This window comes from Spermophilus citellus (genome assembly GCF_964194105.1).
Source record: "Spermophilus citellus genome assembly, chromosome: 6".
Lineage (NCBI taxonomy): Eukaryota > Metazoa > Chordata > Mammalia > Rodentia > Sciuridae > Spermophilus > Spermophilus citellus.
The window spans coordinates 97,003,850-97,029,996 of NC_138187.1; the positions used below are offsets into that span (position 1 = coordinate 97,003,850).

General features: G+C 42.0%; 1 protein-coding gene across 1 annotated transcript in view; it reads right to left on the reverse strand.

Moving 5' to 3' along the window:
- The window catches only part of RYR2 (ryanodine receptor 2), a 610,498-nt gene that overhangs the window by 180,271 nt on the left and 404,080 nt on the right, over nt 1–26,147 (reverse strand). Inside the window, exons 30-38 of the mRNA XM_081299889.1 lie at nt 21,284–21,492; nt 20,140–20,489; nt 19,449–19,563; nt 18,387–18,547; nt 16,464–16,623; nt 16,051–16,137; nt 12,752–12,978; nt 5,032–5,827; nt 3,178–3,378 (exon numbers count right to left, since the gene is read on the reverse strand). Of these exons, the coding sequence (XP_081156015.1) occupies nt 3,178–3,378; nt 5,032–5,827; nt 12,752–12,978; nt 16,051–16,137; nt 16,464–16,623; nt 18,387–18,547; nt 19,449–19,563; nt 20,140–20,489; nt 21,284–21,492 (2,306 nt within the window). The remainder of the gene's footprint in view (nt 1–3,177; nt 3,379–5,031; nt 5,828–12,751; nt 12,979–16,050; nt 16,138–16,463; nt 16,624–18,386; nt 18,548–19,448; nt 19,564–20,139; nt 20,490–21,283; nt 21,493–26,147) is intronic.

Genomic DNA, 26,147 nt, shown 5'->3' on the forward strand with positions numbered 1-26,147 from the left:
TGAGTTTAGACATTATAGACTTGGACTGACTTTTTAAAATTCACTCTGCTGATTCCTTTCACATTGTATGGGTTGTTTATATCCACATAATTATTAACAGGCTATGATTTAAGACTATCATTTTCCTTGCTGTTGTTTTGTCTGTGATTTATTTACCCCAACAGGCTGTGGGTAACTTGATCAGTTTATAGGATCCGTTTTGATTCTTCCATGTTATTTCTTTTTTTTTTTATTGGTTGTTCACAACATTACAAAGCTCTTGACATATCATATTTCATACATTAGATTGAAGTGGGTTATGAACTCCCAATTTTACCCCAAATGCAGATTGCAGAATCACGTTGGTTACACATCCACAATTTTACATAATGCCCTATTAGTAATTGTTGTATTCTGCTACCTTTCCTATCCCCTACTATCCCCCCTCCCCTTCCCTCACCTCTTCTCTCTCTACCCCATCTACTGTAATGCATTTCCCTCCTTGTTTATTTTCCCATTCCCCTCACAATCTCTTATATGTAATTTTGTATAGCAATGAGGGTCTCCCTTCATTTCCATGCAATTTCCCTTTTCTCTCCCTTCCATGTTATTTCTTAGTGTAGGTTTTATACAGCTTTTTTGGAGGTTGCTAATGATACTATTTCTGCATAACTTATACAGACTACTAATATTAATATTTGACCAGTTTGAAGTGTAGAAATTCTCCTTTAATGTCCCTTTATTCTCCCCCAGGTACAATATGTGTCTTGAAATTTTCCGACACACCTATTGAGAACCACCCCCAACAGCTTCAGAACACCAGCTTCAATCCCAAATATAATTCAGAGAATTCCAAAGAAAGAAGGTGCATTTTTTACCCAGATACTAACACGTTCCACTGTTCTTTCTTCCTGATTTTCCAGATTTTCTTCCTCTGTCACTTCTGTCAAAGACCCTCCTTAGCCCTCTGCAGTCACATCCCACCACTTCTCCTCACTTGGGACTGTCCCATTTCCCTTTGCTCCTGAAGAGTCTACACATGAACTCAGGCTGACAGCTTTTCCTCTCACACATGACAAACAGCACTGTGCCACCTCCCACTGAGCTGCATGCTTCCCTATGACAAGCTCGCTGTCACTAGAATTGTTTTTCCAACTGAAGGAAAAGTGTCATTTCTTTCAAGATCTTTAGTTTTCTGAAATTTGATTATGAGGTATCTAGATACAGAATTCTTTGGCTTTTCATGTTGAGGGTTTAATCAACTTCTTGAGTCCCCAGGCTCCTGTCTTTTAGTGAATCTGGAAGTTTCCATCCCCGCACCTTCGGTTATCATTTGTGGTTCACCTTCTTCTGTCCTTCAGCAACCCCAGCATCTTGGTGTTAGGCCTTCAGTCTCTCCAACTGGCCTCTGAAGGTCTGTTTTCTTGCTTTTCCTCAGATGGAGTTGTTTCTACTGGTCCCTCTCAGTTCACTGGCTCTTTCCTCTGCCCTCTCCTGTCCACTGATAAGCCCTTTGAATGAGGTTTTTATTTCAGCTGCTGTATGTTTCAGATCTGAAGTTTCCACTTGGTATCTTTTGCTTCTTTGCTGAGAATCCCATTTTTTTTTCTATTTGGAAGCAATCTTGAGATAATTGCTCTAAAAGCTCTGTCATGACGTTGACATCTCAGTGTTGGTGTTTATTGTCTTTTTTCACATAGGTTCTTCTAGTTCTTGGGATTATAAATTATTTTAATTGACATCTGAAGAACATCAGGTGTACTGTATGTTCTGGGTCTCATTTAAGGCTGCCATAGCTGTCTTCCTCTGACACTATTCAGCAGAAAAATTTAGAGAAGGGGCCCCTGTTGCTGCAGGGGAGGGGTGGGAGTTCTAGTGAGGACACCAGCCCTGGAAAGGTCAGAGGGTGGCTGCCTGTCCTTCCCTGGCCTCTATTAACACTCTGGGAGGGGCTGTCCCTGCTACTACTCAGCAGGGATGGAAGTCCAGCTCTTCTCTGGGGGCAACTTGTTATAGCCCTGCAAGTAGATGTTAGGACTCCCCACTCTGCTGGTCTGCTGAGTAGGGGTGGAGTGGGGGCAGCTTCTCTGTGGCTTTTGGATACTATGGTATAGCTATTATCTGAAGTTTTCATCTTGCTCAGCCGCCCCTTTCCCAGTCCTTTGGCAGGTGGGAGCAAGCTTCTGTTAGGCCCTTCTTGTCTCTGCCCACTGGTGTTCTTGGTCAAAGGCTTCTTCAGCTCCGTATCTGGAATGGATGAGGCAGAAGAAAATCCTTGGGACTCACCACCACACTGCTGATGGGTCCCAGGTTCTGTAGCCAGTGCCCTCCTTCTGCCTTACATAGCCCTCTTAGATGCCCTATCCAGGATTGTAGTTGCACTTAAAGGAAGAATAGGGAAAGGCAAACGCATTCCATCTTTCCAGAAGCAGAAGTCTTCCAACAGTCCTTTAGTAGACAGTTCATCTATGAGAGGGTAGGCTTGTTCTCTGCTCAATAAATGCTATTTACAGCAATAAACAAAAGTTCATGCTGTTCCCCCAAAGAGAATACATTCTGTTGTGAAAAGAATGAATTCTGTCTTACTCTGTAAACACTTTTGCTCTGAGCTAACTTGGAGACAGGAGAAAGCAGGTGAAAGACATGGAAGCTGAAATCTGTGTGCTGTACTCTTTAGCCAGCCCCTCTCCATCCTGTGCCCTGGAATCTGCAACATATACAGAGACCTGGATTTGGAGATGAGTCATCTGAGAAAGAACCATAAACAGGGTGGTCGAGCCTCCAGGAAGCTATGTGGAGAGACATTTGGCTCTTCTACAGGAGCCACTCAGAAAGCACCTTGCCTGGAGTCCTGGCAGTCACAGGTTCCCGGCAATAGGTTTCATGCCCACCAAGGTACCCTCTGTGCTTAGGCAGTGCCATTATCCACAGAGCTTCAGACTCTGGCATATGTGCTTCTCAGAGAGTCTGGGGCATGCCTGATATCTGTCAATAAGTCCCTCTTCTATTTAGACTACCAAGTAGATTCTTTTGGCAAAATTAAGAATATTGATTAAATTAACTTGGCTAGTTTGAACAGAATACAACAACAACAACAAGAAAACAGTCTTGCAACGTATGACACAATTTTTCAACTACAGATCCTGAATGCACTTAACTCCCAAGGAAAAAGGAAGCACGTGCACGTCCTTCCAGTACCTGCTCTTGAGGTGGTGATCTAAATTCCTTGGTTTTCCTGGCTGTGAGCGCAGCCGACATGTTTAAGGCTTGCATGACTTCGTTATATCGGAAACGCTGATTATCTTGGAGCTTAGCCACAAAGTCATCTGAAAAGGCTACTATGGCTTCTATCCGGTGCCGGACCTGGCAGTCACAGAGGTACTGGAGCAACAGGCACATCTGAAAAGACAATTAAAAAGGCACGTTTAACTCTAAGTCCTTCAAGAGTTGGAGCAGCCCAAGTTGCAGCCTGTTAAACATGCACAGCTACCCCCTCTCCTCCCTTAAAGAATGAATCCTAATTTTGTGTAGGTGGCAACATGCTCGGTCCTGGGGAAAAAACATATTTTTTTTAGGCCCAACAGAAAATACATCCCTGTGGTGGACACTGAGACTCTGAGCCCCCTCTTGCAGTCACAGGTGGTATGGCCAGTGGACTCAGACGGAGTGGCAGGCAAGGAGCCATCCAGGAAAGTCTTCATCATGAGCACTAGAACAGAATGCTTCCCATAACTGGGTGATAACTTGAAGACTGGAGAAGGAAGGCCGTAGCTAATGCACCTTAGAAGAAAACCACAGTCTGAGGGTCACAGAGCAGAGACATCACAGTCTGGGGCCCTGATGACATTCCCGAATACCAGTTCTGGAACTGCAGGCTTGGCATGGAAGTTAACAGACTGCAAATGCTTGCTTACTCAGCCGGGTGTTTCCTTACGGGAAACCAAAAGGATGTGCAACTGATAGCATGTGGTAGGCAGAAACGTGTCCAGGAGACACCTGCTAACTTTAGGAAAACAGTTGTATACACTAAGTACCAACTGGGACATATATACATAGTGGTACCTAGGAGGACTTTAAACCCCTGCACGCCACCATCCACAGTATAACCATTTCTGTCAACTTTCTAAAGAGAACTCTCTGTCATTCTCTGAAGCTGCCCCCAGATCTGTCCCCTTCTTCACCTGAAGGAGCACCTTCCCCTGAGGTCTGCACCAGCGGGAATGCCTGCTGAGAGTGCTTTCTCCCTACTTTCTCCCAGGAGCTGCCAGGGCCTACCCTGTCTCCTGACCTGTTGGGCTTCTGCTCCTGAGACTCCCTGCTGCTCTCTTGCTTGGTCCTGCTCAACTCCAGCTCCTTCATCTGCCCTCAGTCTAAAAGTCACCATCCCCAGGAGACCTTCCCTTCCCTTTCTAATAGTAATCCAATTTTCATTCTTGTAGGAACCCATTCTTCTACTTCAGAGTATTTATACACTGAGCTTCTGTAAGCAGGTTCAAGCCTATGTCCTGCTCTTAGGTTCAAGGGCACAGCCCAGAATAAGACTCAATTGATGATGACCAAGGGGATGAGCTGAAAACCATGACAGTGAAGCAAACATCAAACTGATTCCAGTGAACCACACACACAGGCTTAAAGGAAAGACCCTTCATTCATCTTGATCAGTGCAAGTCAGGCCGAGTGAATTCCTCATAACATGACAGTCAGTGGGGTAAAGCCTTGCTATGTAAGAATGGCCACATCCACTGGCAAGCTCATCTTCTAAGGTGGCAAGAAAGGAAGTAGGGGAAGGGGAGTTTAATGAATCAGATTTCAGGTATCCCAACATAAGTGAAATACATCTACAGGAACGAGAGACACAAGGAAGCTGCTAAGACTTGGAGAAGAATGAGAATTTAACTTTAGGAAGATACATAGTTCTGGGTGATAACTTGAAGACTGGAGAAGGAAGGCAGTAGCTAATGCACCTTAGAAGAAAACTATGTACATGCACAGAGGCAAACTGCGATAATACTTGGCAATTCTGAAATTGACAGGAGTCTTTCTTCTGGTTACCTGCAGTTTGACGGGCTCAGGCAGCTTCATTTGGAGCAGGCCTTCCTGGGGTCTCTTGCCCCCTTCGTCACCTGCTCCCTCCAGCTTCGAGTCTTCTGCACTGAGCTCTTTCTCCAGGGTGTGGCCCTCCTCCTCTGGTGTGACAGCTTCCTTGAACACACTGGGCTCAATCAGCTGCAAGATGTGCTTCAGGTCCTCGTTGTGAAAGACGCCCATGATCAGCAGAGTGTAGAACAGCTTGATGAGAGGCACAAAGAGGAATTCAGTGGTCCCTCCAACGGGGTCCCGAGCGTGCAGGCTGCCCTCTTTAACCGCTTCCGTCAGCATCTGTATGGTTTTGGCCTTCAGAATGTCCAGCGGGAACTCTGGACTGTACTGGTAAAATTCATTACTAATGCTCACAAAACTGGGGGAGGAGAACTGCATCCGGGGCCGGAGGGAAGTGCTGAGGCCAATCCCAGGGAGGCCATGCTTTTTGTTCTCGTCAGGGAAGAGAGTGATGCTCTTCGTCTCCTCAGTCATGGGGACGATGAACTCGTTGTTCATCATGAGCCTGGCCGTGGCATAGGAGCTCAGGTGAATGTCAATCAGCAGGTCATAGTAGCCTGTGCGCAGCAATCCAGGCATGTACTTGTTCTCGATGGCATAGAGCAGCTGAGGCTCGTCCACATGGCTGCACAGGGCGTGGGCCACCCGGTGGTTCCCAAGAGCACAGACAGCAGAGTACAGCCGCAGAGTGTGGTAGTGAAATTTCAGCAGCTCCTCCTGCTCCGTCAGCTCCAGTATGTCCACAGACCTGAGGGAGGGTGAGAGGAGGGGCAGCACCATTAGGAAATGGGCCACTGAAACAGAGCCGTTAGGAAAATCAAAGAGGATGGGAACAGACGCCATTTTCTTTTAATTTTCTGTGGCATGTTTGGTAGCTGCATAATAGGCTTTTAAAAATCACTTCTCCAAGTTTTCTTCCACCCAGAATTTGACACTGAAAATTGCCAAATGCTACTTCATCTAAGATCTTCCCTGTCTTCCACAACATCCAGGTACTGGGCACCTCTTCTAGGCATGTGAGTTTCAACCTACATCTGGAACCTGCCCTTTTCAGAATCTAAGCACTCTCTGGGAAACCATGAATCTCCTTTTCCAAAAGGCTAACCTGGCACAAGAAGCCAGAAAGCTTTGCCTGGACCATGCTGCCCTCCTCTCAGCACTACCATTAGGCTGTCAGCCTGACCAATCAAATGTAGGTGGACGGCATGCTAAATCCACTGGTATGAACTACCCCCACAGGCATCCCTCACAGACCCACATATCTTCTCAGCTGCCCATGTTTCCACCCAGGTCTGTGTAGCTCATGAAACAAGCACTATGCATGGAGTTTTCTACTTGGCAAAACAAGAGGGCACTTCCAACTTCTACTGGAGTAAGAGTTCACACTGAGTTCTTAATCCAGGTCACTGTGCTTCCACTAAAGCTTATGGCTAGGCTATTCCTTTCAGAACATGTAGCTTCCTTAGATGTAGTAATGTGTTCAAAGTTACTTAATTATATAGATTATTCATGGGTGACACTGCAGCATTAAGAGTAGAAATTTGAGGGGCTGGGGTTGTGGCTCAGTGGTAGAGCACTCGCCTAGCATGTGTGATGTACTGGGTTCAATCCTCAGTACTACATAAAAATAAATAAATAAAGGTATTGTGTCCACCTACAACTAAAAATTATATATATATTTTAAAAAGTATAGAAATGTGATATAGTCAAAGGAACTTCATTCATCTAGCAGGATGTTCTGAGTACTTCTCTCCATGAAAGCAGGGACTCGTGTGTGCTGTTGACTATTTCTCTAGCACCTTAGATATGCCTGGCACACAGCAGGTGCTAAATGATGTCCAAAGAACATACTTGGACTAAATTATATGTTTATGAAGTATGACTTAAGCTGGTGTGGCAAAAGAAATAGCACATTATTTTATTTAATGACAATTACAATATATCACTTTGTACTTCTCTAGCACATGCTCAAGATTACATTATTGTCATCTTCTCCTGTTCCTTCTTTTCTACAGCCAGAGTCATCTTGCCAGCCCTATTCTGGGTTTGAGCATAGAACTTGTTTTGGTCAATAAAATGCAAGTGGACCACTTCTGTACAATGTGTCAAAATGCATTTCTACTGTCTTGTATAACTAATTAGAACAAATTTAAAATTTTCTTTTAAATGTAAGTGGACTTAATATGTGATACGTGAACATAGTATCTACCAAATAGAAACTCTTAAAGGCCTGGAAGTTTCTGTGAGTCATTTTGCATATCAATCCTGGGTTGAGGCAGGAAGGCATATGGTCACACCACAGTATATCCCCCCATCTGGAGCAGAGTTGTAGGGGACGTATGATCTGGGCAATATGAGAAAGAGATATGTCGTACATCGTTGACATTTGGGGGAGTAGTTTGTTATTGTAGCACAATTCATCTTACTCATTAACAGTCCCCAGTGGAGAAATTCTTTCATATCTTGATATATCATTTACATATTTATCCAGTATCAATGAGTGCATTATGTATTAAGCACTGTATACAGATGATGTAATGGGGAATAGAACACACAAGACTCTTGCCCACAGGGAACTGACCATCTAGTAAAGGAGGCAAAACTGTCCCCTCCCAAGAGTAAATTAAACTATTAACTGAGACATGTTAAGAAGCAGCAAAATGGGGCTGGGGCTGGGGCTGAGTGGTAGAGCACTTGCCTGGCATGTGTGAAGCCCTGGGTTCAATCCTCAGCACCACATACAAATAAGTAAATAAAGGTCCATCAATGACTAAAAAAAAAAAACCCTAAAAAAAATAAGTATTAAAATGGACTTGCATGCCACAGTCCCACACTTTCCAGGAAGTGCCCTGTCACTGGGCCATCAGAGGAAGATTTCTCCCCATCACCAGTTGGTACCTTTCTTCTGGAATGTGAGTTTTGAAATGCATCAGGGTTTTTCTTTGGCTCTAGGAAGCACAAAACCCACAGAGACCTCACCACCAGCCCCAGCGAGTCGTAGTGTGAACCACCATGCAGCAGTCTGCACCAGGTTGGCCATTTTTCTACACTTTTTTTCTCTGCAACTGGATTCCAACTACTCATTTATGCATTCATGTTTCATGTATGTTGGAAAACTACTTCAAATCCTTTATGATCTCTAATAAAAATTTATCTATTCACTTATCACAGGAAATTAATATAAATTATGCATTATTAAGATGGAGGCATGTGGAGAGCAAAGACTTGGATCATGGCCTCTGACTGCCTCATGACTATGTTTGCACTGGGAACATTCTGGGCAAAAGTTCAGGTCAAGATTGCCCAGTTGCTATGGTTATGCCCAGCCCGAGGTGGCTCTGTGCAAGGTCACAGAATTATATCAGTCTGGACTTTGAGCTGAGGTACCAGGAGAATTCCGAACATAACAAAATAACCCTAATGTCTCATCAGTGCTGCATCCTCCAGTCAGCCTGCTTTGCAGAACCTTTCCCACAAACAACCTTTTGATGAAAAAAAACCTATATAATAAATGTACTGAGATAGCTCTGGGTCACTGTTACTCCAACAAAGGACAGTGCCCCACCTGGTCCCAGCTTTCTCTATGTATGTGTTCATCTTTTCTCAATTCTCCCATCACCCCTTGACAGTTTGTGAATTAACAGCTGCAGCAGAGCAGGCCATGACAGTTGGCACCTGAACACGGGCCGGACACAGGGGAACTTCAGTGATTAGATGAGGGGATGCTTCTGAGGACATATCAAAGAAAGGTGAGGAGCAAGTTTATACCTGGTGTAAACAAAGGCCATGCTGGATCCAAAGAAAGGAATCTCCATGTAAGCAAAAAAGGAAAAAATAATTAAAATGCTCTATGCATGAGGTTTTGCCTCTCAAGCTCAAAACAGCAGCTTTCCTTGCTTCTCAGCTTCTGCCAGATATCTTTTCTCTCTCTCTCTCTCTCTCTCTCTCTCAACTTGCATTTAAAAATGTAAATTGCAGTGGCAATTATTCAAAACTGGCTTGAGAATGAAGGAAAAAAATGAGTCACTTTTGAATTCAAGCTGCTTGTGGGACCTTTAGACTATCTTGTCCGCTCTCACACTCCACCATCCTTCCTTAACTAGTTCCTCCCTAACACTACAGCACTGGGAGAAAAACAGAATGGTCTCATATATAGAAATATTCTTTTCCTTGAAAAATATTTATGGGGGATTTCAGGACTCTAATCTGAGCCAAAAGTAAACTCTGATCTGATAAAAACTATTAACTACACTTGTCTGATATCCTGCTTTTTATAGTTAGAATAAGTAAGTGGGATTTACCTAAATGAGATCAATCTTCAGAAACATGTTAAAGGATACATCTGATTAATTCACAAAGTTAAATTGCTAAATATAAAATCAAGTACTCTTAACTTCTTAAATTCCATAGGTAATATATTTAAACATTAAATGTATTTTTATAAATTGTTAAATGAAAAAAGTTTGAGTTTGCTTTAGTGTCTATGTCTTCAATAAAATAAGGTTATTAAGAGGTAAGATTCTATTTGGTGTAATTCATATACAAAGTATAATTTAGATATTAAAAAAACAAAAAATATTCCATTTTATTAAAGCGGAGTAATTTATCTAAACTTGGAAATTTCATAAGGGTTTCAGAAGGTAAATTTAAAAAGGGATCAAGAGTTACAAAGGAGATATGAAAAGGTATGAAAATATATTTTAGTATTTAAAAAGGAGGGTAAGAGATATAAGAAGGTTCTAGGTATAGAAATATAAAAAGCAGAAGGAAAAAGTAAATATTTCTATATATACAATGTCTTTAGGTGATAAAAATAAAAAGTTACAGAATGTCTAAGTAAATTGCAGAAGTTTTGTTTAAGTTGCAGGAGGTTTGTGAAGGGTAAATTTTAGAAAGTTTGTAAGTAAATTGGTTATATATAATTAGTACAATCAGTTAAAGTTATCCAAGGCTTTTCCTAAGATAAAATATCAATGTTGATATAAACCAAAGTTTAATCATCTATGAGTTAAAATAATAAGGATTTCTTAAAACATCAACCTGCTCTTATCTGTCAATACAATTTCTTAGCTCTTGCACCTCCTACTAAAAGAAAAAATTGCTGGTCTCTATATCATCATCATATTTATTTATTTTATATTGATCTCATTCCAATACTTGTGAGTCCTTGTTTCTCTCATGGAAGTACCCACCCCTCAGATGACTTTACAACCTGTTTTTTCCAAACCAGAATTTTGCATCAGATCCCTCAAGTGTTCAAAACATTCCTAGGGGGGAATCCCAAACTCCTTGCCCTATGTTGCCCCTGCTCAGGCTGAAGCAGCCAGAGTGGTCATTGCCCATTTCTCCTTAGAGCAGTAAGGGTTCCCATACTCAAAGGGAAAAAGAGAACAGGACAAAGGACAGTCATCTGCAAGCTCATCTGACCCCAGATGTAACACTTCAGAATAGACATATATTGGTTATATTTTAAAAATTAAAAAGGGAGAGATATGGTGAGCAGTGACTTGGATCATGGCCTCTGACTGCCTTGTGGCTGCATTTGCACTGGGAATTTCCTGGGCAAAGGTGCAGATCAAGATTGTCCAGTTGTTATGGTGATTCCCAGCCTGGACTTTGAGGTCAGGCACCAGCTCCCAGGGATAGAGAATTCTGAGCACACCAAAATAACCTTAATGTCTCACCAGGGCTGCATCCTTCAGTCTGCTTGCTTTGCAAAACCTTTCCCACAAGTAACCTTTTGATGATAAAAACCTATACAATAAAAATGCTGAGCTCACTCTGGTCACTGTTCTGCCATCAGAGGATGGAGTACCATCTGTTCCAAGCTTTCTCTATGTGTGTGTTCATCTTTTCTCAATCACTCATTGCTCCTTCCTGGTTTTCCAAATTAATGGCCACCATAGAGTAGGCCATGGCACAGGCATATCTTGAGTTTATGATCACGGCACATCAAAATATTCTATTAGAACATTCAAATTCTCTTAGCAGGGAGAGAATGTGCTTCCCTCATAAAGACATACTCCTTCCCAAATGTTACGTTTCTTTGGATTGTTCAGTGTATTTGTTAGAAACATCTTCAAATGCAAAATTCTGATACAAAAGTTACCTCACAAAACATAAGTATGGAATTAAAAATAAAATCTAATCATAACCAAGAATACATTATAAAATATGTATTTTTCTAGTATTTCACAAAGATACATAAACATTTAATGTAAACAATTCAGTGGCACATTTAATTTTTCTTTGACTTTCTTTTATGTTAAAATGTCTTTGTGAAGCTACAATTTGCATACTGTCCAATTCACTTATGTAATGCACATAGCCAATAGTCTTTACCCATGAATGGAGTCTTGCAGCCACTGCCATAAGTCATACCAAGGACTTCTCAGCACCCAGGGGGAATCCAGAACCCCTCAGCAGCCCTGGTGACCACCAGTCTACTTCCTGTTGCAGAAGAGCTGCCTCTTACGGACCACAGTTTGTGGTCTCTGGTGGTTGACTTCCTGCACTGCACATGTTTGCCAGGTTCTAGTTTGTAGTGTCTATCTGTACTCCAGTCCGCTTTGTGGTCAAGTAATGTGGATAGATTTAACTACTCATCCGTTGGTGGGCACAGGGGTTGATCCTGCTTTAACTACTGTGAATGATGATTCTCTGTACGTTCTTGTACTACTTGGGGGACAGGTTTTCATTTGAATACATACTGAGAAACAGAGCTGGGGCACCTGATGACTCAGTATTTCATGTTTTGAGGAACTGACAGGTTTAATGCTGTTGTTGTTTCTGGTAATGCTGGGGATCAAGCCCAGGCGCTCCATGAGTTAGGGGAACGCTTCACCACTGAGCTCCACCCCTGGCCACAAAAGTAAATGTTAAAGGACTTAAAATCAAATGGAAATGCCAAGCACATACAGAGATATAGAAATGGACATAGCTCCTACAACCATTTTTAGATTAAAAATCTAAGAGAACAAGTATATTGGTCTTTATGCTGTTTTCATGCCATGTTTTCAGTCAACTTGTGACTAACTTTTGGGAGAGAAATCTTGGTTAAAAGCATATATTTATATCCTTATTAATAATATGTCTGCTAAAGTGAAATCTATACAATTAACTCACAATCATATGGAAAAACTGAAAATCATAAATGAAGCTACGTTTGAGTTTTTATCATGTTTTGTCATTACTAATCCTGTCTAGAACACACATAAATCGATCTGAAAGGGCTCACAATACTGTCACACCTTTCTTTCATCAAGGACTCTGGGCTCTTCACATCTATAAACTGAAGAGCTGAACTAAGTGATTCCTGATTCCACCTTCAATCTCTCACAACTCTGATCTCACCACTCTGCTAAGTCCTGAGTCACATTGCAGGTGCACCTGTCTGAAATGTAGATGACAATACTGCTATGTCGTCTCAAGGTAAAAGAAAAGGGAAGGACAGAGCCTGACACTACCAGTTGCATTTGCAACTGAAGTATCATTTTTTACATATAACAAAGTGAGCAGGAAACAGATTTAAACCTGGAACATACAGAATCATAATTTCAATGCCAACCAGACTGTTCAAACCTCAGTCTGTTCCTTGGCGCCATCTCTGAACCCTGGGCCCAAGTCTGATTGCAGCCTCCCAATAGGACAGTGAAGGATGTGCAGGGCTGACCTGTTCTCCTCGGGGATGTGGAGAGACATAAACTGCAGAGGATCCAGACACTGCACCAGCCAGCCTTGGCGCTCGCTTATCCGTGAGACGTCCACCTTCAAAAACTGGTTGGGCATCCTGCTCCACAGGACATGTGACAGGAACTGCACATGGAGACGCGGTGGGCACTGGGGCACGGGGTTCTTGTGCTCACTCTTGAACAATCCCGCAGAGAGAGGCATCACATTCTAGGGGATGGGGAAGCAGAGAGGGGTAGATTTACAATATCCCTTAGAGCTGCCAAAGCAATGGCTTCTCACCCTCTGTCCCCCATCATACTCTCCACCTTAACCCACTCCCTCTTATACTACATACCAGTGACAGCCCAACAGATAAACCCGGCTATCAACCAAGAAAATGGAATTAATTTAGTATTAAACAAGACAATTTATTTCTCATCTACCTCCAAAAATGCAGCTTTGGCCAGTCTTAGGAAAAGAAAAGTCTTGCCTTTTCTCAAAGATCATTTCTCCACTTAGATCCTGACACATCCCTGCTTTCCTCTTCTGGGACTACATGCAAATATGGACCTTCCATCTCTGTATGACTTTCCACCTATTCCTCTCTGGAGAGCTCCCACCACATGCTGGAGGTGCCTTGTCTTTAAAGTCTTTTCCTATTTCCTGTTTGGGGTACTAAGAACATTCCAATGAACATAATAAATAAAACCTCCGCCCTCATACAGCTTTATTTTTGTTTTTTATCTTGTAGCAGTGGAGTCAAACCTAGGGCCTTGCATTAGCTCAGAGAGTGCTTTACCACTGAGCTACATTGCCCAGGCCCAACTTCCATTTTTCTTGGAGATATAAAATTTTAAAAAATCAACAATAAATTAAGTAGTATGTTAGAAGAGATATCATGGCATGGGGGTGGGAAGCAAACCAGAATAGAGAAATCAGAACATAGGACAGCAATTATAAACCATTGGACATCAGAGAAGGTGACATTAAAAGAAAGACCAAACAGAGAAGGAACATGTAGGTATATGAGGCAGAAATTTCCATGCAGAGGAAATATGCAGGGCAAAGAACCTGTAGAGGAAGTTTAAGGAGGAGCTTGGGGCCACTGTGCTAGGGCACAGGAAAGGAAGTCAGAGAGGCAATGTACATCAGGTCTCTTCAGGGACTCCACATCTAGGTTTCATTCTCAAGGAACCAGGGCTTCCGGGGCTCTTGGCAGTACACTGATCTGACCTGACTTGTGTTTTTAAGCAGTGAGAGTCACTCAGTTGCATGGCAAGCAGATGGGCAAAGGTGAATTAGAAACCCATCTAGAAACAACCGGAGTCAACTAGATGAGAAATGACATCACAGACGTCAGAAAAGGTGACCAGCAAAAGGAATGGTGTGGGAGGTCAGCAGGTAGAGGATCTACCTGGGCTGGACCTGGGATGCAGAAATATAGGAGGGAAGTCCAGGATGACTCCAGGTTTGAGGCCTAAGCAACTGGATTTGTTATTATCCAACATGGGGAAGAGGGAAAGTCAGGCAGGGTGGGGGGAACATTGATACTGAGTCCAGTGAGGACATGGTCAGCTGAAGATGTCAATTAGACATCCAGATGGAAATACCAAATGGACAACTCAAAATACCAATCAGAGTCCTCTGAAACGGCTACTGATTGACAAATTTTCTATAATTATAACAGGCATCAACTTGCTGCTCCTTCCTTTCACCTTTGATCTTGAATTCAAGGTAACACAAGCTTCTCCCATCATGTCCCTGAAGTTCTTCTGGAGAGGTCATTAGAGCCTGCCTGGTTCAATAAAGGCTACGGATTCCTTTAGTCTACCTTGCTATGGCATCTGTATCTGAGATTGTGGCCACTCCAATTCTGAAAACCCTCTCTTTGCATGGCTTCTATGAGCTATTTCCTTTACTTCTCTTCCTACACTCCCAGCTGTGTGTCTTCAGCCTCTTGGCTGGTAACACCAGTGTCTCTACCCAGTCACCTTCTCACTCTCTACATTCACCCTCAGGGAATTCACTTACTTGAAAAGATGAATTCCACCTGACTTAATATTACTAAAAGCTTGATCTCCAGCCTAGCTCTCTTTCTTGGGGCACAACTGTATATATGTGTATGTGTACATTTGTATTAAACATATGTATTTTATAAAAATTTATTGAGAAGATGCTCTGTATCAGCCTCAGTTTAAGACTTTTAGTTATTTTAACCCTATAAAACAGATACCATAAGACCTATTTTAGAGAGGCAGAGAATGTGCTCATAGTTTAAGAATGTCCCAGGTCATTGAGCAGGACTGGAAAAACTATACTGTATTCACCCCAATGTGTACTTGACACTTCAATTTTAAAATTGCAAAATTAATTTCAACTTCTTTTTGTGATTTTCAATAAGCATTTCTATGTGTAGCATCAGTATCCACAAATTGTCCAAACTAAAAAAATTTGAACAAATCCTGATTCTAGTACTTCATTCCAATTGACAAATCCTATCAATTCCAATTCATTGTCAATCCCATCAATTTCTCCTATAAAACAGTTCATTTATCACTTCCTCCCCATTTGACTTTCCCAAGTCTCATCAACTATAATCGTCAAAACCTACCTACTGCTGCCAGATCCCCGCTCCATGGTACTACTAATTCGCTTTCCAAAACAAGTCTCATTACACTCAAATCTCCAATAACTGCTGCTCTACGAGGTGCCAGTGTCTTAGCATGGCCTTCAAGGCCTTTCAATCTGGACTTGGTCAGCAATGTCCAGCCATTTCCAGAAGGCATTCCCAGTTATAATCACACTGAACTCCTAACTTTCAACCCTTCTACTCTTACATACATTCTCTCCCTAAGAAAGCCCTCTCCTGGCCAACATAATCAGAGCACCAATTAAATTGGCAGTTGGTGGTCAACCAGCAGGTCACCTCTTCCTTCTGACAGACCAGCTTAGCTGTGCCTCCAGAAACATCTCCAGAGGACTCTGCTCATGCTATCATTCTAAGCAGCCCCACTTGAAGTATCTACCTCTGTAAATGAGCCCACCAGTGAGTCCAGTGATCACTGTATTGTCTGGAATTGGGCACTTTTCTTGTATCTAAGTCTAGTGTTATTGAATAATATATTTAAGATAATCAAAGAGAAGCTCTTTTGAATTATGTTACAAACATGGCTATCTTTGCTTCGGAGAGTGACTGGCTTGATCCACCTCAGCACTGAAAATACAGTGAATTCATCTGAAGTACATGTTAGACCCCACAGAAATGACACAAATGCAATACTAGGGAACAGCCTCCCTTACCTTAATTCTTCCCAGTTCAAACTGGAACACATTGGGGCTCGTAGCTTGTGCGAACACTGCAGGAAACAGCTTTGTGCTTGGCTCCACCTTCAACAAACACACAGATGAAGTGTGATTAATAAAGAAAGAAGACAGAAGGCATCTTCTTCCTAAAAACAAGGGAATTCTCCTCTCTCCTGTGAGTATCTTCTCTCAATAATTAGGGGGAGTACTTCCTTATGCCTGAATATTTTTAGAGGAATGAATGGCTTAGGCATTGTTAATATTCAACAGAAGTAAGCACACATTATTAACCCATTTGTTTCCATTTTCCTCTTAATTTCTAATTTATCTTTTGATATCACAATATGTTTCTCTTTACTGTGAGAACACCTCTTCCTACCTCAAGCATGAGGCCGTCACAGATCAAGTACCTGATAGTATGTGCTCAGCTCCTTGCCGTTGGCAATGAACGTGAGCAGCCCCGTGGCGGCGTCTACCACACAGCCGATCTCTAGCCCGTTGTTGTTGCGTCCTTGCCCGGGGCTCATGCTCTCGCCTGCACACACCATATAGCAGTTGCTGCGTTTGATACTGGATTGCAAAAAAAAAAAAAAAAAAAAGAGAGAACATTTTTATCTTTGTCTGATTGCAGATATAAGAGAAAGCATGTACATCTTGCAAACTAAACCTAAATTATGCGGCGCAAGCAACAAGCTCATGCTGTAATGGGAGTGGTGCAGAATGGGCCGGATTCTGTGATTCTGAGCAAAACTCCATTGACTGCGGTGGACGTTCTGAGCCAGGGCTGACACGCCTCTAAATTCCACACCTAATGGAGACAAGTCAATGAGTTTGAACCAAATAAGAACTGACCTGCACCTTCTCTCCGAAAACTCAAACCAAACTGGACCTTTTTCTGAGGTTCAAAAAAGCTCAACTATTTAATCATCATCAAAATTTGTAATTTTCATCTCTTTTTTTAACTGCTCATTCTGAGATGAGAAACGTTCGTTTCCACACACCATCAAAGCCCTTAGGCAAATTCTGCATGAGCAATTGTGATTCAAAAATCTTTAAAATTTGGCTAAAATTATGCCCCTTTACGAATAATTCCTGGTGATCTGTTATGAGAGACGAAGTTAACTAGAATTATGCACAAAATCAGAGATGTTAACAGCAAAACCACCTGATTTTGACCTCCACCAAAACCTTTATTGGAGATGGTACAAAGTTCAGTGCCCTGAGCTTCATCTCCACTCCTCCTCCGGCACTGTAGATGAGCACAGTAGCGAGACTAGCCAAGGCAGGCAAGCAGGAGGGGAGAACACACAGGCTGGGATGAGGCCAGTTTTGGACAATCAAATTCAGGCTGCGTCCCTTTGCACTCAGTACTTAAGATTCAACGACCCTTCCCTGTCCTCTGTTCCCTACACCAAAATCTTCTGTCAGTTCACCCATCCAGCTGTTTCTTTACATTGTTGCCATCTTTTAAAATCAAATTCAAGGCTAAAAATTCTCCTGGAGACGTGGGGTTTGGGGTCCCCTCTGGATACAAAATACTCCTCATCTAGGATTTTTTGCTCAGCCCCCATCTCGAGTGCTCAGTCACTTCACATGTGACAACCTGAGGGTAGGACAGCAAGTTTCCCAGTCACCAAGAGGGATGGCGCAGGTGTAGAAGGAAAGCAACGCCATGGAGGACTCAGCTGAGACCTGTCACAGCAGATCAGAGAGGATGCATGGGCACAAAGGGGAGAAGCGAATGGTCAGATCTTCTCTTGTCTTATTCTGCAAGGAAGATAGCCTTCTTCACTTTTTTGAAGGTTTGGTTTGAGTTTGATTTGTTTTACAAATGAAAAAGGATGGCACAGAAAGTGTAACTGACTTACCCAAAGCCACACAGCGAGTCAAAGGCAAAGCTGAGGAAAGAACCCACTGCTCCTCAGTCTGAGTTCAAACACACCCACCTGGCTTCAACTACCAACCCACACTGCCGCCATAACTCTTCCCACCACACATCCACTTCCCAAAATACTTATCAGACATGCTAAATACCTCACGGTCACCCTCCTGCGTCTAAAACAAAGCCTAAGTCCTGGCAACCCCGGTTATGAGTGTTGCTGCCTAAGGAACACAGAGGTATTGCCCATTCTTATGGACGCTCTTTGCTTTTAATAGATTCCTTGTTGGTTTATAGAAGTAACAAAAAGGACATGGGCATTAATGGCTTGATTATACTGTTCCTAGAGATATATCCTGGGCACAAAATCCAAGAAACAAAAATATCTAGATTTACCAATTTTTTTTCAGATGTCATTTATGTTTAAAAAAAAAAAACACTGAGGAAAACCAACCTTTCATGCACTTTTCCTTTTTCGTCTCCTAGAGTGACTGTCACTGTGCGAACTCTGTCCAAGTCAAAGCCTGTATCATACTGGTGGAAATCCGACGTGATCCAGCCCACCCAGACGTTAGCAGGTTCTTGTCCGGGAAAGATTCTCACTGAGTAATAGTACTGCCGAGACAGAAAGACCAGGTGTTGGACAGCCAAACAGAGCAACTGTATCTTGATTCACACTGATAGTGGCTGTCTAACTCTTTATAGTACCCAAGAACATACTTCTTTGTTTAAAGTCAGTTGGCCAGATTAAAATGTTTTAGGCATGAAAGACAGACACTGACAAGTCAGAAGTGTTTTATACCAGAGATCCAGAATTAACTCAGAAATAATGGAAAAGAGAGAAGAGATTATCTGAGCAAATATGCTGAATGAGTGGAGGTGTTTACACACTCCCAAGTGTGCATGCGTGTCTGCATGTGTACATACACACGTGTGTATGCACATTCGGTATATGTATGCAACAACAGCATCCATCTGCCTATGCAACAACACTCACCTATGCCTCTTTGAGGCCAGGCCACCCCTATCTCTGATAAGTATATTCTGACACTTTACAATCACTCTGAAGAAGTTCAGATCTAACATGTGAACATCAAACTCAAATGTGGGCGCACTCTACAACAGACAGGGCTGTTTTTCCTGTCTGGCAATTTGGGGAGAGTACTTTTGAAAATTTAACGTGGCAGAGAGCAAAACCTGAGCTCTCACAGAACAGGACAAATGATTTAAGGTGAAAGAAACTATATGCACTTAGAAAAGTCAAGTGGAAAATTGAAATTTCATCAAGAAACAGGACAGCAAAATCTGGGTTTGGGTGTCATTAAGGACTTTTCCCCTAAAATAGCTCTCTTATTGCATAACATACATCACAACATATAAATTATTTTTTCAAATTTTCCTTCCCTGAAATGTATCTAAAAATACAAACAAATCATTAAAGCATGTTGCTGGATACACTGAGTCCAAGCACAGGAGCCAAGACGCAGAGTCAGCAACAGCAGCTGCCACCGCCTACCGTGGAAGTCTGCATCAGGAAGTCATAGTCGTCCCTGTCATCAGCAAGGACATCTTCCGTCAGCCTTGCGGAGTGGCTGGTGCTGTAATCTGGCTTTGTTCTTCTAAGCAAAAATCTAAAAGATAGGGAAGAATCAGGAATGAAGAACAATAAAATGCTCTGCCTACATCAAATGTGAGCCTACAACCCACTGTGTGGTCCTCAACGAGGGCAGCTGTGCTCCCTGGGGGGTTTTGGGGACCATGTGGAGATACTCTTGGTTGTGGTTAGAGGAGGATGGGGTGCCACTGGCATCTTCACGGGTGCTCCTCGGTGCCCTTTAATGCCCAGTGCAAGCCCCTACAACCAGGAATGACCCCACAAAAGTAAACAAGACTGGGGTGGAGAAACCCTGATTTAGCCCAGGAAAGAATGCTAAAACAATTCATCTTTCTGACCACAGAAAAAAACTATTTAGGAGAACATTCTAAGTTTCAAGCAAGAATGTAGAAACAGACTCAAAAAGTAACTCTTAGAGTAGATTACATCTGCTCTAACAGAACACTGAGTTGATTTATCTACCCCTGCAAAAATCTTTCACAACAAGAGGAGGAGGAGGAACAAATTAATACTAGAAAGCCCTTTGCCCTTTGTTATAATTCTCCCCACAGCATAACTGCGTGCTTAGAGTCCTATCACGTCTGCTAACCACCTCTGTTTCAGACGAGAGGGCTTCTCCTGAGCGTAGTCCTTGTGGTTATTAAACTCCGGCTTTGTAGCTTCTTTATCTTTGTCACTCCGGTCAGAAACCAGATGGCCATGAGCTGTCTTCATCAGAACCTCAAAGTCAGAATCATCATAGTCCTCCAACTCATTCTTGGGCCCAAAGAGGCCAGCACCCGGGAGCCCCCCAGCCACAGTCTTGGAGAAGACCTCGGCGCACTCGATGGGCATGCTCAGGCGGTAAAACATGATGTCGGTGCTGCTGTTCTGGGAGCCAAAGGACTTCTGAGTGACCTTGAGACACGGGGAGCTGTCTATGGTGCCATCTATTCTGGTTACCTATGAAGAAGAAGCAGTAGTTCACGTTCTACTCCCCCCACCACCCAGTATTCATTTCCTGGTCCCCAAAAGGACTAATCCATATCATGTTTTGAGAACCCACAGTACAACCCACATGTGGCATCATTTAGTAAGAGATGAGGGAACACAGGACACTACACTGTGGAAGCACAATCCACCCTGACTATCTGCAGGTCCCACTGATGATGGAAAATATGCAGGAAAAACTGCAACTGTATTGAGTATAGTTAGGCCATTTTTCTTGTTGTTGTGCCCTGAACAACAGAGTATGACAACTACTTACACACTATCAGATATTAGAAGCAACTCAGAGATGATTTCATCTAAATGGAAGGGTGTGCATGAGCAAATACTATGCTGTTTTATCAAAAGGACTTGAGCATCTTCAGATTTGGGTAACTTGAAGAGATCCTAGAACCAACTCCTTGCAGATACAAGAGTCAATGCTCTCTCTGAGTCCCATTTGTAACCCTAAAGATGTCTTGAAAAATTCATGGCACGAGGTGCTCACTCAAATCTGGCCCAACACTCCCTACATATAGAATATAGGCATATAAGCATCATTCATCAGCCTAATAAGGTACTGGTCAAGTATCCAACATGAGAGGCTGAACCACTACTTAGATCCACTACTATGAAACACACTAGTGTCACCATTTTAGGTCAGTTACAATAATTTTCTGAGTAGCAACGGTTACATGTGTAAAAAAAATGTAAAGACAGTTCTATTCTTGGTTTTTGGAAATGGTCTAATTCATAAAGAAAAAGCAAACCTCAATATGTTCATGGTTTGATGGAACCTGGAGAAACTGAGGGAGCCTCTTGCTCAGCCACATGGTAATGTCTCTGTTTGTATTAACAGCAAACGGTTCGTAGCCCTCTTGTAAGCCACAAATGGTGAAGTACTTCAAGGTGCTGACATCCTTTCCGAAGTTCATCCTGCCCACTTGAGCCACCCCAAGGCTACACACTGGGATGAATCCTAGGAAGAAAAATAAAATCTTCAGTCTTCTTAGTAGGAAATCTTGTTGGTACAGAATTGACAGACTGCTCAGGACTCCTAGCTCTGCCGCCACCCTATGGAGAAAACAACAACGTGATACGAGAAATCTGACATGAAATCCTAGAGCATCCAATTGCAAAAGCAGGTCCACACCCAACAGCCTCCTGGCTCAGCAGTGCAGATCACTCTCTCTGCAGGCAAATGAGGGAGGACTCAGGGCTGAGGAGGGTGTGGGTCCTGTTGTCTTGCTCCTCTGTCTGGCTATGGAGTGTGACATGTCCAAACACAGGACACAGTCACACCACAGACCTCGTCACACTTCACTTGAGGAAGGGTATTTGCATCCACTGAAGGCTTACTTGGGATCCCTTTGACCCACAGCAGCAATGACCAATGGGTAAACCAACCACGCATCCCACCAGCTGATTTACTGCATTGCAGAGAGTGCGAATCCTTCCACTACTCAACAAAAAGTGTAACTATCAACTCTGCTAATTGTTTGGGTTCTTTGGGATTGATTGTCAAGGGGGAGATGTGATAATTTTTGACAAGGATATAAGATGAGGGCTATCTTATGTACTTTTTTTGAGGGCCATTTTATGTACTTTTCATTTCTTTCCAAGATGTTTTACATGGATGTTCAAATAGCATAATAAACTACAATTGGAACAGAGTCTTCAAATTAGATCATCCAACTTATATATTTAAATCTAATTTAGACTTCAGAAAATTATAACTAGTGTAATTCAGATTAGATACTTTAAACTTGTAGATCAAAAATTTGTGTCTCCTAAGAATAAAACCAACAGTATTGACAAGAATTAAGGTTTGTTCTACCATTACAATCTACATTTCTGCCCTTGTTCAAATTAGTAGCAGTGAAAGCAATCCCTCACCCCCAACAGAGATGATGGAAACTCTGCCCAGTGATTCACAAAGACTTCACCAGGTTTGTTTCTATCAATATGTGCTCAAAGAGATGACCACATAATGGGGACACCAATCAGGAGGAAGCAATGTGCCCAGCTGCATCCCAGGAAGTGTGAGCTAGTTAGAGTTGAAGAGGCAGCAGCTGTGTCTGCAGATGTGCCAGCACGTGACTGGGATCAGGAAAGTCGTTTCACATAAGCATGTCCTAGGCACAGAGAAAGGGGCTGGGTAACTACAGTAGATGGAGACAATTTGAACTCCATGAGCATGGACCAGCAAATCCAACCACCATCTGGCATAACCCAGGGACACCAGGGTGGAAACGCCTCCTCTCTGTGGATGCCTACTTCTGATCCTTGTTATCTACAGAAGGAACTCCTAGTCAGTAAGCGGGGTTATGGGACAGCTGTACATGTACAATACTTTCATTTTCTAAAAACTCAGTGACTAGTGATATGCATAAAGATTTATGTCACTTAGCTATGTTTAAATTTTAGAATATTCTCATAAATATATAAGTTTTCATTAGAGTATTATTTAGCTTTTGAGAATTCAGTCTTCAAAGATTCATTAATACACAGGAAAATATTTACAGTATTATTCACAGAAACACATAACATGGCTTATTTTTAGATGATAAAAATCCCTTTGGTGTTTTCCTAAGTTTCCGAGTGGTAGGATTTTTTAAACTTTTTGTACTCTTTTTTTGTGTCCCTGAGTGTAAGAGACTTTCCTCTATGAACACATTATGAAGACAAGTGACAGGTTCATTAAAGTGCTTTATGTAGTTAAACAGGACATAACTACATGGCTCCCACAAAGAAACGTGGTGCAGATGTAAAATGACCCAGACGACACCCTCCTCAAGCCCTGATGCTCAGCACCAGAGTGTGGTGAGTGTAGCATCAGAAACGCTGCTTATCACATGAAACTAGAAGCAGATTTAAGTAGGACACTTTGTTAATATGAATTAAGAAACTTTCGACCATTCAGTTCTTTATTTGATAAGTACTTATTGAATAGTTACCATATACCAGAAACTAGGAATAATGAAAAATAAAAGAGGAAGAAATAGAACACAGAATGTAAAATAAATAAATAAATGCTTAAGTAAATAAAATCTTAAAAAGAATATATTACTGGAACTAAACAAGGTGGTAACACAGATCCCAGCCAAAAGAGGCTCACAGTCTGAAGAGGGCCAGGTGGTCTGTTGCAAAAGCAGCCATTGACAGTATGTAAACAAATGAACATGGCTGCGCTCCAGTAAAATTTTGTTTACAAAAGCAAGTGATAGGCTGGATTTGGCCTTCGGCCTTAGTCTGCCATCCCCTGCTCCAGGTTAAAATCAGCATACTATAGTGACATGGACAGATCAACATTTACAGCAGCTCAATTCACAATAGCTAAGCTATGGAATCAATCTAGGTGCCCTTCAACAGATGAATGGATAAAGAAAATGTGATATATATACACAAAAGAATATTACTCAGCCATACAGAAGAATGAAATTATGGAATTTGCTGGTAAATGGATGGACTTGGAGACAATCATGCTAAGTGAAATAAGCCAATTCCAAAAAATCAAAGGCTAAATGTTCTCTCTGATATGTGAATGCTAACAAACTGTAAATGGGGTGGTGGGGAGGGAAGAATAAAAGTTCATTTGATGAGACAAAAGGGAATGAAGGAAAGGGAGGAGGATGAGAATAGGAAAGACAGTAGAATGAATTGAACAGAGCTTTCCTATGTTCATGAAACTGGTTCATACCTGACCACTATAATTCCACATCATGTACAACCACAAGAATGGGAAGTTATACTCCATGCATGTATAATATGTCAAAATACAGTCTATTGTCACGTATATCTAAAAAGAACAAATTGTGGTTTGTTTTTGTTGTTGTTGTTGTTATTAAAAAAGAAGGTAAAACTGGCCAATATTTGATTAAATATAAACCTGAATGTTTTTTCATCAGAAGAAAAGCAAAAGGTCAAACTTACTTATGGTTTACTATGTGCCAGGTTATGTATAAACACTTTCCCATACATTATTTAATATTAACCTAATTTTTTTAGGTGAGGAAACAACTAAGATGTTAAATAATGTGCCTAGGGACCCCCTGCTAATTAAAAGGATGACAAGTTTGAAGCAAGAATGTAAGAGGGTAGGTAAAATAAACATTTTTCTTAGATTTCTGGGCTCTTTAGAACTTAACAGGCATAAAGACATTATCTCCAATTACCGATTTTATTTTTAGGAAATGAGAATAGAGAGACTATTTACCCAAGGCCATGTATTCTTCCTCCCATTGGCAAATGCTAATTTTTAACTTGTAACACTCCAAGTTATTTTCCCAGGTCTATATCATAATAGCTGGCAGCATAGATTGATGCTCCATCAAATTCGGCCATTAAGAGGAGCAAGTGGGTGTTGAAGATAGTACGATTCTTCTAGCCTATACTCATACCATGTCAGAAACACTCTTCTGAATAAGCCACACAGATCCATCAAGCTGTCTAACTGCTTTACTATTTCAACTAAGAACACAGAGAACAAGGCTAATAGAGTTTTATATCAAAAAAGCAGCATGATAAAATGAATAATGAAAAGGTCTCCCTGCCTCTTTTTCATTAGCTGTCTCTTCTGTCCACAGCTGTGTAGTTGTTTTAATTACAAAAATATTCTTCTATTTTTCTTCCATGGAAAGAAATCCCATGAGACTCACAGAACCAGTAATTCTGTTTTTGCTTACTGTCTTTTCAAGTGGTAGGTACAGAATCAGAAGTGTCATTTCTGGATTTTACCAAATCATTATGAGTGTGGAATCTGTGGAATCTGAGGGTCCCGAAATAGATTTTGCTTACAGAGAGCAGACACCATGAAAAGGTCTCCAGAGTTAATAAAGTGTTTATACACCATGAGATAAATAGGTGCCCAGAAAATATTTTCTAAAATGTAGGTAATCTTCAGGCCTACGTGACTATTCTGTCACTCTGCACAATATGGAAAGGTTTTAGATGACCCCCTTGTCTTAATTTAAGGATATGATCAAATCTACAAACTAGTAACATGTAGCAGTCTCCTTGAGAATATACTGAGAACAGATTAGAGGGGGAGGTGAGTGGAGATGGGGTGACATAGTAGATTGTTAGGGCTGTCACAAAGATTCACAGAGTAGGTGGCTTAAACAAAACTTGTTTTCTCACATTCTGGAGGTTGGAAGTCCAAGATCAAGATGTCAGCATGCCTATCGTGAGGCCCCTCTCCTCTGTGTGCAGAAGGCAGCCTTCTGGCTGAGTTCTTACATGGCCTTTTACATGGGAGCATGCATCCCTGGTGGCTCCTTGTCTTCTTATAAGAGCAGGAGGGTTGGGATTAGGGCCTCCCTCTATGGCCTCTTTACCATAATTATCTCTCTAAAGTGCCTATCTCCAAATATAAGCATATCGAAGGTTAGGGCTTAACCTACGCATCTGGGGGCAGCCGAGTCTACAGCAGGTGGCATGGAGACACGGCTAGAATTCAGGCTGCTGTGCTCGCCAGCAGACACGTCGCCTCCCAAGCCATGAGCCCAGACAACCCTGCACAGTTCCTAGATCGTGAATTCTACTTTGTGTGGAATTTCATTAAATACTCCCGCAAAGTATTTCTTCCTCTTTTTAGAAATGTAAGAGCAGTTGGGACTCCACCTCTCCAGGAAG